We start from the raw sequence: 20294 nt of genomic DNA on the forward strand, positions 1-20294 counted from the left end.
GAGACAAAATGTGAAACATTTTCTTTAATCATTATTTTGTATATTTTGGGTTGACATCTTAGGAGCTTTGAAACGGTTATATGGTTTCTATAGAGTTACGATCTCACTTTACTATATACTATACGCAGGGCCAATTTTAGCTTTTGTCGCCCGCACCAGATCTTGATTGACATCCCCATGGCTGTTCTACATCACTAGCAGCCTCACAAAAAATAAATAAATCATACAACATTGCTGCAAATCATCCAGTGACTAAAGTACTGATTAGAGGCAAAATAAACACTTACATTAAGTGACTCATAGGTGACATCTCCATCTGGTCCAGACCTCTATGATGACTTCTCCTGGCCCCGACCCATTTCTGCAGTTTTCCACTCATGAGGTCTACAGCTTCTCACTTCTCAAACATTTCTGCACATATAAAAAAAGATAAAATGCTCATGGTGCCACATACAATGCCCCTAAATTTAATAGCGCCATACACTGCACCTCTAATTCTAATAGAACCATACACTGTGTCCCTGATTATAATAGCACTATACACTTTGTCACACACACACACACACACACACACACGCACACACACACACACACACACACAGTGCCACCTGTATATAGTGCCCCCTGTAGACAGTGACCCCCATAGAGCCCTCTGTAGACAGTGCCCCACATAGAGTCCTCTGTAGACAGTGCCCCACATAGAGCCCCCTGTAGACAGTGCTCCAGATACATAGTGCCCCCTATAGAGCCTCCTGTAGATGGTGCCCCCATAGATCCCCTGTAGAGAGTGCCCTACATAGACCCCCTGTAGATAGTAGCTCCTGTAGTTAGTGCCCCACATATAGCCCGCTGTAGCTAGTGCCCCACATATGGCCCCCCTGCAGATAGTGTGTCTACATATAGCCCCCCTGTAGATAGTGCCCCACATAGGGCCACCCCTGTAGATAGTGCTCCACATATAGGCCTCACAAATAACCCCCCTGTAGATAGTGCTCCACATATAGCCCCACATACAGCTCCCCCTGTAGAGAATGCTCCACATATAGACCCCACCCCCTGTAGATAGTGCTCCACATATAGCCCCCCAGTAGATATGCTCCACATATAGCTCCCACATACAATCCCTCCTGTAGGTAGTGCTCCACATATAGCCCCACATACAGCCCCTGTAGATAATGCTCCACATATAGCTCCCCACATACAACCCCCCTGTAGGTAGTGCGTCACATATAGCCCCACATACAGCCCCCTGTAGATAATGCTCCACATATAGCCCCCACATGCAGCTCCCCCTGTAGATAATGCTCCACAAATAGCCACTACCCCCTGTAGATAGTGCTCCACATATAGCCCCCACATATACAGCCCTCCCTTTAGATAATGCTCCACACATAGCTCCCACATACAGCCCCCCGCAGGTAGTGCTCCACATATAGCCCCCACATACAACTCCCTTGTAGTTAATGCTCCACATATAGCCCCCGCATAAGCCTCCCCTGCATATAATGCTCCACATATAGCCCCCACATACAGCCCCCCTGTAGTTAGTGCTCCATATATAGCCCCCACATAAAGCCCGCCCTGTAATGACGGGTTAGGGAGATAGACAGGTGAGCCCTAATCTACCCGCCACTCAGTCCCTGCCTACTTGCACGGCCCGTCCTAGGCGATGGCGTACAACTGGGTGACGGTCCCTACGCTCAATATGTGCACGACAGACAAACAGACAAGGGTACACAGAAGCTAAGGGAAATGGGGCAGTTGCCCATGGCCACACCGTGAGCAACAGGCGTAGTAAACGAGCCGAGTCAAACCAGGAGTGTATGAGGTACCAAACGCAGAGCAGGAGCGTAGTCAGTAAAGCCAGGGTCAAAATGAAGCAAGGTCAATAATAATAGCAGGAGAAGCAGAGCCAGGAAACAGAACAGAATCACAGGCAAAGACAAGCAGGAAATAAAGGTATAAATAGACCGAGGGCGGGAGCTAGAACCGTCTGGCCAGGCTGTGATAGGTTCTCCCACTCCTGAGCCTACCAGCCTGAGTGGTAGCAGATCGAGTCACTCTATCAGACCTAGGAGCAGGTGCAGACTGATTAACCACGGGCGTCGACACAGAAGCTGTGTCTGGCAGATCCTTTACAGTACCCCCCCCCCCCTTTTATGAGGGGCCACTGGACCCTTTCAAGGTGGACCTGGCTTATTGGGGAACCGAAGATGGAACCTCCTGAGCAATACCCCAGCGTGAACAGGCGGGTACGCAGGTCCTCTCCTCAGGCCCGTATCCTCTCCAATGGACCAGGTACTGGAGAGAGCCTTGGACCATCCTGCTGTCCACAATCTTGGCCACCTCGAATTCTACCCCTTCAGGTGTGAGAACAGGGACCGGAGGTTTCCTCGAGGTAGCCAAGGACGGGGAGCAGCGTTTCAGGAGGGAGGCATGAAACACGTCGTGTATTCGAAAAGACGGGGGTAACTCTAGTCGGAAGGAGACAGGGTTAAGGACCTCAATGACCTTGTATGGCCCTATATACCGGGGAGCAAATTTTTTGGACGGGACTTTAAGGCGCAAATTTTTTGAAGACAGCCACACCAGATCCCCGACCACAAACATGGGGTTAGAAGAACGTCTTCTATCTGCCTGAGTCTTTTGTATGCTCTGGAACGCCTCTAGGTTCTTCTGAACCTGGGCCCAGACTGTGCACAGTTCCCGATGAATGACATCTACCTCGGGATTGTTGGAACCACCTGGTGAAACGGAGGAGAACCGTGGATTAAACCCAAAATTACAGAAAAAGGGGGAGACCCCTGACGAGTTACTGACCTGGTTATTAAGGGAAAATTCGGCGAGGGAAATGAAGGAGACCGAATCATATTGACAGTCAGAGATAAAACACCTTAAATATTGTTCTAGAGACTGATTAGTCCTCTCGGTTTGGCCATTAGTTTCAGGATGGAAGGCTGAGGAGAAGGACAGATCAATCTCCAACTTTTTACAGAAAGCTCTCCAAAACAATGAAACAAATTGTACCCCTCTGTCAGAAACAATATTTATAGGAACCCCATGGAGACGCAGGATGTGTTTGACAAACAAGGTAGCTAACGTCTTAGCATTGGGTCGTTTCTTGAGGGGCACAAAGTGGCACATCTTACTGAAGCGGTCTACTACAACCCACACCACCGACTTGCCTTGAGATGGAGGCAGATCGGTGATAAAATCCATGGAGATATGGGTCCAAGGTCTCTGCGGAATGGGCAAAGAACATAGTAAGCCCGCTGGTCGGGACCTGGGAGTCTTGGACCTAGCACAAATTTCACAAGCCGCGACGTAGGCCTTAACGTCTTTAGGCAACCCAGGCCACCAATAGTTTTTGGCAATGAGGTGCTTGGTACCCAGGATGCCTGGATGCCCAGATAGTGCAGAGTCATGATTTTCCCTGAGTACCTTTAGCCGGAATTGCAGGGGAACAAACAGCTTGTTCTCAGGAAGATTCCCGGGAGCTGAACCTTCATCAGCCGCATATTCGGAGACGAGGAAATGATTATACCTGGGGGCAAAACACAAGCAGGATCTTCCTCCGAAGGAGGGCTGGCCATGAAGCTATGCGACAGTGCATCAGCTTTAATATTTTTAGACCCAGCCCTATAGGTGACCAAAAAGTTGAATCTAGTAAAAAACAACGCCCATCGAGCTTGTCTCGGGTTTAGCCTCCGGTCAGATTCTAGGAGAATCAGAATTTTGTGGTCGGTAAGGACCGTTACCTGGTGCCTACCAGGAAGTGGTGCCACTCTTCAAATGCCCATTTAATGGCTAAGAGTTCGCGGTTGCCAATGTCATAGTTACTCTCAGTGGGCGAGAACTTCCTGGAGAAGTAGGCACAGGGACGGGGATGGGTGAGGGACCTGGTACCCTGGGACAAGACAGCACCCACTCCCACCTCGGAGGCGTCAACCTCCACGATGAATGGCTCCATTTGGTTAAGTTGAATCATCGCTGGGGCCGAGATAAAGCACATCTTAAGGACATCAAAAGCCTGGACCGCCTCCGGAGGCCAGTGGAGGAGATCAGCACCTTTGCTATAAATAGACCGAGGGCGGGAGCTAGAACTGTCTGGCCAGGCTGTGATAGGTTCTCCCACTCCTGAGCCTACCAGCCTGAGTGGTAGCAGATCGAGTCACTCTAAGGGCATGACCACACGTGGCGGATTTCCTCCGCAACTGTCCGCATCAATGCCGCACAGAATCTGCGTTGCAGATTCTGCTGCGGATCTGCACAAAATGTGCAGAAAATTGATGCGGACTAGCTGCTGCGGACTGCGGGAAAAGTGCTTCCCTTCTCCCTATCAGTGCAGGATAGAGAGAAGGGACAGCACTTTCCCTAGGGAAAGTAAACGATTTTCATACTTACCGGCCGTTGTCTTGGTGACGCGTCCCTCTTTCGGCATCCAGCCCGACCTCCCTGGATGACGCACCAGTCCATGTGACCGCTGCAGCCTGTGCTTGGCCTGTGATTGGCTGCAGCCGTCACTTAGACTGAAACGTCATCCTGGGAGGCCGGACTGGAGACAGACGCAGGGAGTTCTCGGTAAGTATGAACTTATATGTTTTTTACAGATACATGTATATTGAGATCGGTAGTCACTGTCCCGGGTGCAGAAACAGTTTCTGCCGATCGCTTAACTCTTTCAGCACCCTGGACAGTGACTATTTACAGACGTCTCCTAGCAACGCTCCCGTCATTACGGGAGCCCCATTGACTTCCTCAGTCTGGCTGTAGACATAGAAATACATAGGTCCAGCCAGAATGAAGAAATGTCATGGTAGTAAAAACAATACGCTCCGCAGCACACATAAGATCTGCGGACTTCATTGCGGAATTTTGACTCTCCATTGAAGTCAATGGAGAAATTCCGCCATGAGTCCGCCACTGCTCCGCAACAGACAGAGCATGCTGCGGACACCAAATTCCGCTCCGCAGCCTATGCTCCGCAGCGGAATTTTACGCCTCGTCTAAACGAACACTGCTAAATTAAAGTGTAAGTCAATGGACAAACGGCACCGCTGCGGATTAACGCTGCGGAGTGTCCGCAGCGGAATTTAAGTGAAATTCCGCCACGTGTGAACCCGCCCTTACAGACCTAGGAGCAGGTGCAGACTGAATAACCACGGGCGTCGACACAGAAGCTGTGTCTGGCAGATCCTTTACAGCCCTGTAAATAATGCTCCACATACAGATCCCCGTGTAGGTAGTTCTCCATATATAGCCGCTTACACTTTTGACAGAAAAAAATACTTTACATACTCTCCTAAACCCGTTCCCGTGCTGTCCTCTTGCAATGCAGGCCTGCTATCTTCTGAGCAGGTCTGCTGGAGCTGAGCGAAGGCGCTGAGTGGCAGGGCAAGTCATTCTGACCAGCCAATCAGCACCTTTCAACGTTACGAAATGAGCTGAATAGCGGGGCATGTTCCACCATTCAGCACCTATGCATGTAATTGTATCTGTGTCCTAATTGTACACAGGTACAATTATAGTGCAGGAGGGGGTGGCGGCAGCTGGTTTCAATGGCGCCACTGCCCCCTCAGAGTGGCAGCAGGTCGCCGCCTGAGGCCTGAGGCTCATCTCACCTCATGGACGGTGCTGCCCTGACTATACGGCCAAAAGTATATGGACACCCCTTCGGATTATTGAGTTAAGGTGTTTCCGCCACACCCATTGAAAACATCTGCATTAACTCAAGTACACAGACATGCAATCTCCATAGACAAACATTGGTAGTAGTATGGGTTTGGGTAGTATAGATACTGAAGTGCTCAGTGACTTTAAACATGTCACTATGTAAGGTATGTGATGCCACCTTTTTCGTTTATGAATCTTATGATCTGCGTTGGTCAACTATAAGTGCTATTATTGTGAAGTTGAAGCATCTAGAAGTGGCAATAGGACAACCACAAAATGGTATACCATGCAAACTTAGGCTGGGTTCCCAAGGGTTGTATATGCCGCATAAAAACTACGCAGCATATCTGACCTGGAATCCGCAGCACTTTCCGTCAGTAAAACCGCACCACGTCGTGGTGCTGTTTTTCGGGCGGAATTTCCGCTGCAGAAAGCAGCACTGAGAAAAAACCCAAAACGTTTATGCTTACCCCCTCTCTTCTGCGCGTAGTCCGGCCTCCTTAGATGACGTTATAGGCCATCTGATGCTGCAGCGGTCACCTGAAATGAAACGTCATTCCAGGAGACCGGACTGCAGAAAGAAGCAGGGAGTTCTGGGTATGAATTGTTTTTTCCTGAGTTGCGACAAAATCGCTGCGACTCCGCCGCAAATGTCACAACACTTGGCTTTCTGTTGCAGGTTTCGCATTCACATTGAATTTAATGGGGAAAACCTGCAACAGGAAAGCAACCAAATTGCAGCATGAATTGACATGCTGCTGATTTAAATTCTGCACCACAGGTCAATTTATTAAGATTTATGCTGGTTTTGTTCCGCAGCGTGGGTATGAGTTTTTCTCAATCTCATCCACTCTACTGCTACTGTAAATGCTGTGGAATTTCCGCACAGAATTCCATTGTGGAAATTCCGCAGCGTTTAAGCTACAATGGAACCCGGCCTTACAGAGCAGGGACGTCAAGTGCTGAAGCACAAGGCGTGGAAAAATCACTGATCCTCTGTTGTCACTACAGAGTTGCAAACTGCTTCTGGAAGTGACATCAGCACAAGAACTGTGCATCAGGAGCTTCATTAAATGGGTTTCCATGGTCAAGCAGCTGCACAGAAGCCTATGACCACCATGTTCAATGTCAAGTGTCAGCTAATGGACACACCAATGGCACGCCGGCAATGGACTCAGGAGGAGGGAAATGTGTTCTCTACAGTGATGTAACACTCACATTTCACTAGGTGGTCTTTTAGGTGAGTAGGCAAAACTTCCCACAGACACACTCCAAAATCTTTCCAGAAGGTTGAAGGCTGGTATAGCCGCACAAAAGGGTCAAACTACATATTAATGCCCATGGTTTTACATTAGGATGTCCAACAAACTCATAGGTGTGATGTCAGTTGTCCATATAATTTTGCTCAGAGTATTTTATAATAATAATAATATTAATCTTTTTTTATATAGCGCCAACATATTCCGCAGCACTTTACAATTCAGGGGGTACATTGTACCAGAATTTAAACTTCAATACCGATACTTTGTGTAGTATTGTGATACTCGATACCAAAACGATACTTTTGCCAACAATAATAATAATAATAAAAAAATATTAAAGTTCTTCCATTTTCAGATGTGAGGCACGTGGTATTATTAATTTTAAATGTGCCTCACATTAATAGTAATTAACCCCATCATGTTCCTCATAATGTCCCCAATAATGTCATAATGGACAACATTGGGTTAATGTGTGAGGTACGTGATAGGGTTAATTACTATTAATGTGAGGCACATGGATTTTCAAAATTCATAATACCTCATGCCTCACATTATTAAGTCAAAGAAAGCCGTGTTTACTTTATTTTATAACAGCGTAAACATCATAAATGAAGCTATAAAATGTATTACGGTCGCGACGATACCGAATATGTGTATATTTTATGTATTGAGACTTATTTTAATGTTTATTGTAAAAAAAAAATGTGTGTGTTTATTTTATTTAACATGACTTTATTTTTTTTTACTTTTTATTTTTAAACTTTAACCCCTTCCCGCACCTTGACGTAACTGCACGTCAATGTGTGCAGTAAGTTTGCGCACCTTGACGTGCAGTTACGTCTGTCCTTTAACAGTTAACCGCCGCACGGCGCTACACCGCAGCGGCGGTTAACTGTGCAGGGTGTCTGCCCTGCATTCCCCGTTGCCGATCAGCGGCCTATCGTCGCTGATTTCGGCAGTTAAGCCCTTAATTGCGGCGTTAGATTTGAACTCCACAATTAAGGTGCTTAACGCCGATCGGCAGGCCCCATGTGAAATCACGGGGGCTGGCGATCGTACCCATGGCGACCGGACTCCTGATAATGGCTTCCGGGTTGCAATGTACAGAAGTCTATGAGGACCACCCCGAGGGTGGTCGTCGTAGGCTTCCTGTCAGTGTGACTGTTACGTCACAATGACAGTTGGAATGCATTACACTACGTGTGTAGTGTAATGTATTCCAGCAGCGATCAGAGCTGCAAGTCTAAGTGTCCCCTAGTGGGACAAGTGAAAAAAGTAAAAAAAAGAATAAAAATGTTTTTAAAAAAGTGTAAAAATAAAAGTTAGAAGTGACATAAACATGAACTGCTTTTTTTCCTATAATAAGTCTTTTATTATAGGAAAAAAAATGAACACGTAAAAAAAAAAAGTACACATATTTGGTATCAACGCGTTCGTAACGACCCCAACTATAAAACTATAATATTATTTTTCCCGCACGGTGAACACCGCAAAAAAAATAAATGAAAAACAAAGCGAGAATCACTATTTTTTGGTCACCACCCCTCACAAAATATAAAATAAAAAGTGATCAAAAAGTCGCATGTACGCCAAAATTGTACCGATACAAACTACAACCCGTCCCGCAAAAAACAAGCCCTTACAAAGCTTTTTTGACTGAAAAATAAAAAAGTTATAGCTCTCAGAATATAGTGACACAAAAAATAGTTTATTTTCTAAATAAGTTATTTTATTGCGCAAACGCTGCAGAACATAAAAAAACGTATATACATATGGTATCGCCGTAATCGTACCGACCTGCAGAATAAAATATAATGGTAATTTATAGCCCAGGGTGAACGCTGTAAAAAATAAATAAAAATCATTGTCAGAATTGCTGGTGTTTGGTCACCTGGCTTGCCGAAAAATGGAATAAAAAGTGATCAACAAAATCACATGTACCCCAAAATGGTACTAATGAAAATGACAGATTGTCCCGCAACAAATAAGCCCTCACGCAGCTCCGGTGGTGAAAAAATAAAAAAAGTTCCGGCTCCCAGATTATGGCGATGCAAAATGTGCAGAGCGTTCCAAAAGCGGATAAGATCGGGCGCCATTTATAATATAAGTGCAACACTGGCCACATATCTGCGGATTATTATTTATTTACCCCATTATTATACCCTCTTATTATGCCCCTGATGTACTCTGCCCAGTCTACATTTGCCCCCACATTATAAACTGTAATACCAGCAAAACGCCAGAGCTACTACCAAGCAAAATCTGCGCTCCAAAAGCCAAATGGCGTCCCTCCCTTCTGAGCCCTACAGCGTGCCCAAACAGCCATTTACGTCCACCGATATGGCATCGCTATACCTGGGAGAACCCGGTTAATATTTTATTTGTGGTATTTGTGGCACAAACTGGGCACAATATATAGTGCACTAAAATGGCACATCAGTGGAAAATTTTAATTTTCACTTTCCACCATCGGCTGCGCATTAAACCCTTCGCGCACCATGACTTAATAACGTGTCGTGGTGTGGGGGGGTGATATATGGAGCGTCTCACGCGCTGAGCCCGTGCCATACGCTGTGGGTGTCAGCTGTGTATTACAGCTGACACCCGGGACTAACGGACAGAAACAGAGATCGCGCTGTTACAGGAGCCTGTGATCTAACGATTGCTGGTTCAAGTCTCCCAGGGGGACTAATAAAATATGTAAAAACAAAAGTAAATAGTTATTATTAGTGGAAAAAATTTAATAAATATTTAAAGTCCAAAAAGAAACCCTTTTCATATTTTTTCTCTAAAGTAATGTAAAAAAATAAAAAAAATATACAAAATTGGTATCGCTGCATCCGTAAAAGTCCAAGCTATTACAATATGCCATTATTGAACTCGCACAGTGAACGCCGTGAAAAATAAAGAATTTTAAATGACAAAATCACAGTTTTTTGGTCACCTTCACTCTACCAAAAAATTTAATAAAAAGTGCTCAAAAAGTCTTATGTACCAAAAAATGGTACCAATAAAAACTACAGCTCGTCCCGCAAAAAATAAGCCCCCACACCGCTCTAAAAAATAAAGAAGTTGTGGCTCTCGGAAAGCGGGGAGGAAAAACGAAAAAGAAAAAGCAAAACATGGATCAGTCCGGAAAGGGTTAATTATTTTCCAATGAAAAAACATTTATGACCACATGTGGGGTATTGCCGTACTCAGGAGAAATTGCTTTACAAATGTTGGGCGGCATTTTTTCCTTTATCCTTTGTGAAATTGAAAAAATTCAACATTTTAGTGGAAATAATGTTGATATTAATTTTTCACGGCCTAATTCTCAGAAATTTTGCAAAAGACGTGTGGGGCCTAAATGTTCACTATACCCCTAGATAGATTCCTTAAGTGGTGTAGTTTCCCAAATGGGGTTACTTTTGGGGGGCTTCCACTGTTTCGGTCTCTCGGGGGCATTGCAAATTCGACATGACACCCAAAAACTATTCCAGCTAAATTTGAGCTCCAAAAACCAAATGGTGCCCCTTCCCTTCTAAGCCCCGGTGTGGGTCCAAACAGCAGTTTATTACCACATATGGGGTATTTACGTAATCAGGAGAAATTGTTTTACAAATGTTGGGGTGCTTTTTCTCCTTTATTCCTTGTAAAAATTAAAAAGAGTTCTTACAGATTTTTACAGACTAATTCCAATGACTTCAGCGAAACAACTGTGGTGTCAAAATGCTAACTTTACCCCTAGAAAAATTCCTTGAGGGGTGTAGTTTCCAAAATGGGGTCACTATTAGGGAATTTCCACAGTTTTCATCCCTCCAGTGCATTGCAAACGAGACACGGCACTGAAAAGTATTCCAGCAACATCAGAAATCCAAAATCCAAATGGTGCTCCTTCTCTTCTGAGGCCTGCTGTGGGTCCAAACAGCAGTTTATTACCACATATGGGGTATTGCTATAATCGTAAGAAATTGCTTTACATGTGTTGGGGTGTTTTTTCCACTTTATTCCTTGTAAAAATGTAACATTTTTACGTTTTTTCACAAGAAAAGTAGATTTTCATCTTCACATGCTAATTCAAATAAATTTAGCAAAAAAACTGTGGGTTCAAAATGCTATCTATACCCATAGATAAATTCCTTGAGGGGTATAGTTTCCAAAATGGGGTTACTTTTGGGGGGTCTTTACTGTTTTGGTACCACAAGACCTATTCAAACCTGACATGGTGCCTAAAATATATTCTAAAAAAAGGAGGCCCCAAAATCCACTAGCTGCTCCTTTGCTTCTGAGGCCTGTGTTTCAGTCCATTACCGCACTAGGACCACATGTGGGATATTTCTAAAAACTTCAGAATCTGGGCAATAAATATGGAGTTGCATTTCTTGGGTGAAACCTTCTGTGGTAGAGAAAAAATGTATTACAAATTAATTTTCGAAAAAACACTTTCTGAATGCTGTTTTGAATACTTGGAGGGGTGCAGTTTTTAAAATGGGGTGATTTATGGGGACTTTCTAATATATAAGGCCCTCAAAGCCACTTCAGAACTGAACTGGTCCCTGAAAAAATAGGCTTTTGAGATTTTCTTGAAAATATGAGAAATTGCTGCTAAAGTTCTAAGCCTTGTAACGTCCTAGAAAAATAAAAGAATGTTCAAAAAATGCTGCAAATATAAAGTAGACATATGGGAAATATAAACTAGTAACTATTTTGTGTGGTATTACTATCGGTTTTACAAGTAGATGCATTTAAATTTCGAAAAATGCTAATTTTCTCTAAATCTTGGTGTTTTTTACAAATAAATATTGAATTTATCGACCAAATTTTTTCCCTAACATAAAGTACAATATGTCACGAGAAAACAATCTCAGAATCACTTGGATAGGCAAAAGCATTCCGGAGTTATTACCACATAAAGTGACACATGTCCGATTTGAAAAATCGGCTTCGTCCTGAAGGCCAAAACAGGCTCAGTCCTGAAGGGGTTAATGTACTGGCATATATCTATATGCCACTACATTAGGCTGTGTACTGATAGTACACAGACAGTTATTAGGACATACCTAAGTATGCCCTGACAACAGAAAATATGGTCAGACAGCCCTGGGGTCCTTCAATGGACCGTGGGCTGTCTGCCCATATATGGTATGGCCCTTGATCCGTGACAGGGATTCCTGGTGACACAATCCAAAAGGTATCCCCCTTCTCATTTTCCCCTTGAATGCTGTGGTCAGCTTTGATCGCAGCATTCAAGGGAATAGCGGCGGAGATAAGAGATTTCTCTGATCTCCGCCGTTACAGCGGGACTGCGGCTGTGTAATACAGCCATTGCCCCGCTCCTGACAATAAGTGTGCGCACACGGTCAGCATGAGGTGATGCGGCCAGCGCTGCACTAATGAACGGTGACGGCGGCACTGAAGACAGAACATGGGGTGTTTTGCAGTGCGCCCGCCATATTCTATCGTCAGTGCCGGCTCTCATTAGTGCAGCACTGGTCGCATCACATCATGCAGACCGCGCGCGCACTTGTCAGGACTCAGGAGCTGGGCAATGGCTGTATCACACAGCCACAGCCTCGCTCTAACTACATTCATGCTTAGTATTGAAATACATGAATTAATGGTATCGAACCGTTTGAGGGTGCACGGTATCAAAACAGTATCGAAGTTTTGACGCATCATGCATCCCTAGTACAGACAATATCAGACATTACACAGTGGCAAAACAAATTAAGAATTCAAGCAAGAGAAAAGAGGACCCTGCTCACAAGAGCTTACAATCTATGAAGAAATAGGGGTGACACAAATGTAAAAAAGTGCAGTACAATTTTTATTTTTTTTGTAAATATAGGGTAGCCTACTACATGCTGTTTACAGAATGCAAGGCATTATGGGAACTGTAGGCTCAGCATAAAGCTGAGGAGTAATCATACCCCCCCACTCCCCCGATTGCAGGTGAGCAATGAAAACAAACGGCTCGTGTCGGGTACGCAGATATCACATTTATCTCTTTTTTTTTTCTTTTAAACCAATGGTTTCAACATGTTGAGGACAGTATGGGAGCCTGTCTTTTTTTTTTTTTTTTTTAGGGGGCATAGTTTTTGGGAAAACCCCTTTAAGCCCTATTTGCTATAAATGAGTGAATTATTTAAATTACAAATGTAGAACAATAGATATAGTGTCCCCTCAAAAAAACTATTATAATGAAAGCCTAATAGGCGAATATATATCGTTCACTTGGTAGCATTTACTGTAACACTATACAACACATAGTAAGTCAAACAAAGCTTTATTCAATGTGAAGACAATGTAATGGCGGTTTTGTAGAACTGAAATCAAAGTTCAATGATACTTTTTTTAGTGTGAGGGAAGTGTTCTTGGAGCTGAGCCGTTTAACAGACGTTGGAGCAAACTTTCTAGAGTTAGTAATAGGGCTGGCACAAGTCTGACATTATAATCTCCACCCTCCCAGGCCTGCTCAGTCACATCCCACAACCAGGGGGCAAGAACCAGATTGCTGGTGCCGTTTTCTATATAAGGGTAAAAGACAAGGAATAAGGAGACACCAAGTGACCACAAACTACTGACAGCTGATCCCAAACTTGTGTTCTTCCTGCAGGGATTGTAAAGAGGGATCACACACAGGGACTGGCAGCACAAGGAAGCACTGTTATGATCTGGAGATCTCAGCCTGGGATACACAAGAGGTTAAGAGCACAGTACACAAGAATTCAGCATTGATAGAAAGAAGGGGTGAGGAGGGTGGGGAGAGCCATAATAGTAACTGCATGCTCTATGTAGTGTGCACAGAGAATAGGAAGTGTCAGAGTGTATGGGGAGAGGGTGTGCTGCTCATAACACAGCACAGAGGAAGAAGTCATAGGACTCTGCTTGTGTATACATTCAGCTTCATAGTAATAAAGGATCCCAACCCTGGTGTGCAAGGATAGAAGACAAGATGAAGTGCAGCAGGACTGGCCATCTCCCTGGGCACTGGATCCTACTGGCAGGACTGATGTTTTGTGTATTTCCACCCGCTGAGGCTGAGGAGCCTTCATGCCAAGGAGCATTCGACCTCTACTTCGTTCTGGACAAGTGAGTATAAGGGTTGTGGTGTCCTGGGGGATCCGGCTATGAAGCAGTTAATGAGCTGATAGGACTGGAGCATCCTGCCTGTGCTGATCTCATTGTACTGTATTAGTGCTGATCAGATTTCCTCTGGTCCGGGAGTGCATTACAGGTCAGGCAGATGTTTGACACAGGCCTCTATAGTCACGCCATCCTCCTGCAATATACAGCAGGAGTGAGTATGGCTGAGACAGATGTGTAGTGTAGAAGTGCTGCTACACTCACCATGATCCGCTACAATGTACAAGGTGATATTCTGTTCATACATGAGCTCATCTGAATCCAAATAGTAACATTGTTACAAGCACTTCAGTAAATATTTGTCGTTTTGTGTCTATATGTAACATCTGGTAGGTCTGCCAGTGGAGGGAGAGTTGTGTAAGACTCAGAAAGTAATGATAATGATATGGAAGGAAATGAAAGATTTAAATAATGCATGGGGAGTGGAAGTGACAGGGTTTATGGAGGATTGCAGACAAGTAGAGTTTTTTTTTTAACAGAACTTGGTTTCAGTAATGAAGATTTAACACCTACTTTCCTTCCTTCCTCTTACACAACCTAGACAAACTCTTTACTCACACTTTTAACTTTAATACAGCTGCTCCGCTGACCTATTACACATTCTTCTGCATGCTGTCCAAGGCAATACTCCATAGAGGCCTATTAAAGTTAGAAGATATTCCCTGCTGTAGTATCATTAACCCCTTAGCCTGCAGGGGTTTATGGACAGGAATATGACACATATAACAAGCATCATACCTGAAAGCACTTACCCTGCGTACTGAAAATAATATTTTATTGTTATCCTCTCTAATATTTTGATTCATTCTTTTCTTAGTTCTACTCTATTTCTGGAAGAGGGGGGTAAATATGGCATCGCTTACAGCAGTGGCACAGCATCCAGCTTTACCAGATTCTTCAATGGCAAATCTGCCTTGTTATGTAGCAGTGGGGATGTACTGTATGGCTGTGTGTAGGAAGATTAGCTATTCAGTAACTTGGAAAAGGCAGATAGCAGCCTATGTGGACACTGCAATGTCCCTTAGCTTTACGAGAGGCTGAAATGGCAGAAAATAACTTTAAGCAACTTGACAGATCACTCCAAGATTTATATTTACTGGTGATTGTATAAACTTCATTGGTTTTTTACGTTACATTTGTGCAAATATTAATATAAAGTAATATTTAACTTAAGCTATGAACTATATACTGTTTGAAGTTCTGTAATAGTTTTCTGGACAACCCCTTCCCCCTTTACAAGTCCCTTAATAATTAGCTTATAATGGGGTGTTCTGCTATCAGGAACCCCTAAGATCAGCTGTTATTGCTAAGGGTAGAACCATTCCAGTGAAAGAACAACTATTTGCAAGGGGTTCCCTTCTCTGGCTAATAATGCATGGTGCTTAGCAGGGGGCGCCCCTCTATTACATTTACTGTGCATACCCTAATTGGGCATAATCATAGGGGTTGACAAAGTCAGTTAACTATTGTGCAGTGCGAATGGTGTTTTTATTTTATTAGCTGACTACACAGGCCTGCTGATACTGCTGACAATTTATAGCAGGGAAATGAAATTATGGCTACTGTCAAATTTCATAAAAACACTAAATGTAGTGCTGCCCACTAAGGAAGTGAACCATTTGTGTACCCATTGTGCAAAGTAAAAGAGAACACACCAACAGAAATTAACCAACCGAAGACATTACTATAAAGTATCTCTGCTTTCTAGGGGCTAAATGGAGAGGAAACCTGCTTTTCGAGTGGCCAGTGGTAGTAGTGATAAAAATGGAATATCTAGTATAACAAGAATAACAAATGTTACTGACCTTGGTCTTCATTTCCCTAAAATCTGCGTACCACAATTCATGTAATTCAGATCGCTCCTGCAATACAGTGCACCATCATTCCCCTTTTTCTACTCACCAATATAATGTTTTACTAATGCTGGCACAGTGTTGCGCCAGTATCTCTACCTGTGTATCGTGTGCCAGATTCATCAACTGGGCACAAGACTTTTCGTCCAAATGCCATGCTTTTCACACTATTTCCACGCCAGAAAACTAGATAATTTTTTCAATGTAACAGGTGAAAGCATGTATTGCCTGGGGAAGCCCTGCTTTCATTTTTCAAGCCTGCAGTGGACAAATGGAAGCTTGAATGCCAGTGGTGCCAATACTTTTTTGGGACTAATCATAATGCCAGATTATCAGATTTGCTAAACTAGAGGAGATGCAGTCACAAGCGGCAGACTTTGTTTCATAAATTTCTGTGACTGAAAAGCAGTTCCATTCATCTGAATGGAACTTGCAGAAATCCATACACCTGCTGCTGAAACGAAAAAAAATTCTGCACCAAATTTCCTCCACGTGTGAATCCACCGTTAGATGTTGGTTATCTCCAGTGAAACTCCTGTGAACATGTAAAAAGCATTTCCAAAGCTTTAAAGACTATATACACCTTTGAAAACGATTATTTTTTTTTATTTTTTTTAACTAAAACAGTGGATCAGTGGGTTTGGTGCAACTTTAGAATTTATTTTTCTTGAAAATTATTTTTACTTATTTACAGCTGCTTTGTATCCTGTATACAGAGCAGCTGTATCTAGCGCTGAATTCTTTATCCGTCATGTCAGCGGCGCTGACAGGTTCAGTGACAGGGGGTCCTGCGTGTCTCTGACACGCAGGATCGAGCTGTTATCGATCATATTTACATTCATAACTTAGATGTGATGCATAACAGGTGGCTCCTGTGAGTTAGAGACACGCAGGACCCGCTGTCACTGACCCCGTCAGTTCCACTGACCTGACTAATTCAGGTCTCAATGCAAGATACAGCTGCTTTGTTAGCTGCCAAAATAATTCTAAGTCTGAGAGAGCGCTGTATGCACTTGCTCAAGGACTTAGAATCTAGAACAAGAGGATCAACCAAGATCAGGTATAGAGGAAAAGGGTAAGGGGGGGGGGGTGTTTTAGGCTATGGATAGAATTTTAGAAAAATACTCAATAGAAAACAGCAATTTAGCCTGCCCCCCAAAATTGTGAAATTATCTAGTAAAGACCTATAAACTCACATTGGAGAGAACCCTACTCTCAGATACAAACAGGTTTATTACTGAAAAAAAAAGGTCATACTGTGTTCCTCATGCTTTAAGAGAGAGGGAAGGGAAAAAAACGTGAATTCTATAGATGGCTATTAATGATGATGAGAGAATACAGTATCATAATGTCAGAACTTAATGATAATTTTTATTTTTGAATGGTCTGGTAATAGGTTCACTATATCACCATATAAGTCCAGATTCACACGAACGAGCGCAAACTCGGACGTGAAAAACTGCAGTTTTTCACGTCCAAGTTGCACCCGTGTGGGTCCCTTTTTCGAGGATCCCCATAGACTTGAGTCTATCGAATGATCTGTAAAAACTGAAGAAAATAGGACATGTCCGTTGAAACAATGGCCTTGTGAATGGCTCCATTGACATATATGCATCCGTTTGATGGCCGTTGTTCCTCACATTCATAATGGACAACATTGAGTTAATGTGTGAGGCACGTGATGGTGTAAATTACTATTAATGTGAGGCACATGGAGGTTCAATATTCATAATACCTCGTGCCTCCCTTAATAAGTGAAAGAAAGCAGTCTTTATTTTATAGTATAGCAGAAAAACTTTTGAAAAAAGACAAAAAAACAACATAACAAAACGTTGAATTACTTTGAATAAAAAAATAGAAAATCTATTTCTACGTCCATCATTTCTAAAGAGTGCTTGTTTTTTTTTACTATACTGTATTGTGGGATATCCGTCCCGAACCCTTAAAGCACCTGAATATTCCTGTCTAGGAGTGCAGTCCATCATTCTCTCTATACTTTATTTTATAACAGCGTAAACATCATAAATGACGCTATAAATTTGTTATTACGGTTGCGACGATTCCGAATATGTACATATTTTATGTATTGAGACTTATTTTAATGTTTTTATTGTAATTTATTGCAAAAAAAGTGAGTATTTTTTTATTTAACATTACTTATATTTATTTATTTTTACTTTTTTATTTTTATTTTGAATGTACTAGCATATTTCTATATACCAGTACATTAGCCTGTGTACTGATAGTACACAGGCAGTTGTTAGGACATACCTAAGTATGCCCTAACAGGACATATGGTCAGATAGCCCTGGGGTCCTTCAATGGACCCTTTCCTGTCTGCCCATATATGGTATGTCCCTTGATCGCATCATAGGGATTCCCTCTGACGCATCCAAAGGGCACCCTCCCTTCTCATTTTCCCCTTGAATGCTGCGGTCACCTTTGATCGCAGCATCCAGGGGAATAGCGGCAGAGTTTCTCTGATCTCCGGCGTTAGAGCGGAGTTGCAGCTGTGTAATACAGCCATTGCCCCGCTCCTGACAAGTGTGCGCGCGATCATCATGAGGTAATGCAGCCGGCGCTGCACTAATGAGCAATGGCGCAGGTACTGAAGACTTGACATGGGGGTGTTTTGCAGTGCACCTGCCATTGTTCTGTCTTCAGTGCCGGCAGTCATTAGTGCAGCGCTGGTCGCATCACATCATGCTGACCGCGCACGTACTTGTCAGGACTCAGGAGCGGGCAATGGCTGTATTACACAGACGTAGCCACTCTCTGAGTAAATTTATGTGTTACTATACTAAGCTGTGCGGCCGCACAGCTTAGTATCGAAAGACATGAATTATCGGTATTGAACTCTTTGAGGGTGCACGGTATTGAAGCAGTATCGAAGTTTCGATGCATCGTGCAACCCTAGTTGTCATTACCGGTGAAACTAGGTCTGCCAGGGACAGGGCAAATGTTTTTATGAATTTTTGGTAAAGCATAAAATGTGGATAATGTTGGATTCGGTTTATAAAGATATTTAAATTCTTCGTCCGTAAATAAATTCTGACTATTTCACAAGTGTCAGCATCTCCTTCAATTCTCTCAGGAAAACCTTAGTAGGATTTGTCCAAAATTCGATAAGTTTCTCTGTTATCCATGAGTCTATGTGCCATTGCAACGTAGTCAGCTCTGAATGACAAAGTTTTCCCCTTTACCAAAGGGTTTGATGACTAAATTGTCATTACTGGATAGACTATCCAGGGCAGATATCTCTTGATGAGTAAGATTAGAATGTGTAAAAGATCGATTACATTTAATCCGTCTAAGGTCCTGGCTAACCATATTTACAAAGGCCTCAATATTTGTATATTGGGAAGAAGGAGTTGTATTCATGGATCTAGGATGTAAGGAGAAAAAAGGAGGTTTGATTTCAATAATGCCTGTAACATTTTCACTCTCAAGATCTTCGAGGACTCTAATGGCTAATTCCTAACTATTGCGAATTAATCTAACACCTGATTCAATATTTTTGTAATATTTGTGTAAAGCCAGTTTCCTGGCAAAAAGGTTGATATCCTTCATTCAAGAGAACTGATCAAATTGAGGTCTAGGGTGTGGAAAGACCTTTCCTCAAGCGAAATACCTGCGCTGGATCTAAAATCGTGGAAGATAGATTGAAGATCTGTAATTGTTTCTCATTGATATTATGTTGTGTTACTTGCAGTTGTAATCCCATCGATTCTGATCTCTGAGTTGTATTCAGGGTGGGATAAAAAGGAATACAGCTGGGATTATGGTGTGTGTGTGGTAGTGACATTGATCCTAGGTGTCTGTATCCCAGTTTGAGGCGGAATAGAAGAAAATAAAAGATCCAGTAGAGCAATAGTCTCGAAAGTCGTGGTTGTGTGCCAAGATGGCATATTGTATTACCTACATAGATTAAGTTGATGTGTAGTTGGTGGTGTAGGTTGTTTGGATTGCAACATTCTTTTTTGAGGATTGTATCTTCCAGTTTTTTATCTGTCTTTTAATGCCTGATTTTGATATAACTTCTGTATATGTCAGAGTCTTCAGTGCTGAAGATATCTGGTTCAGAAAAATCTGTATAACGTGCATCACTGGTAATGTCAGGATTTTTTGTATATTTGGCCAGAATTAAATTCTCTCCTTATATAATTGCGATCTTTAATTTCTGATTGTAAGTATTTAATGTTATTTTCTAACTTTTGTTCAAGTGCATTGAAACCAGTGGCTTTAGAAAAATTCCGTATCTCACTAATATAATTTTCCAATTGTGTACTTAATTTGACAAAATCCTTTTTCTCGTATTCAAGTAAGTAATTTACCATACGTAGAGAGTTATCAGTGAGAAGATTCTCTCACCCTTTAA

General features: G+C 42.9%; 1 protein-coding gene across 3 annotated transcripts in view; it reads left to right on the plus strand.

Moving 5' to 3' along the window:
- Window positions 1-13410: 13410 nt before the first annotated feature.
- The window catches only part of ANTXR2 (ANTXR cell adhesion molecule 2), a 194753-nt gene continuing 187869 nt past the window's right edge, over window positions 13411-20294 (plus strand). For all 3 annotated transcript variants that reach the window (XM_075861393.1, XM_075861402.1, XM_075861384.1), the window contains exon 1: window positions 13411-14009. In XM_075861393.1, the coding sequence (XP_075717508.1) occupies window positions 13873-14009 (137 nt within the window). In that variant the 5' untranslated portion in view covers window positions 13411-13872. The remainder of the gene's footprint in view (window positions 14010-20294) is intronic.

This window comes from Rhinoderma darwinii, chromosome 1 (genome assembly GCF_050947455.1).
Source record: "Rhinoderma darwinii isolate aRhiDar2 chromosome 1, aRhiDar2.hap1, whole genome shotgun sequence".
Classification (NCBI taxonomy): Eukaryota; Metazoa; Chordata; class Amphibia; order Anura; family Rhinodermatidae; genus Rhinoderma; species Rhinoderma darwinii.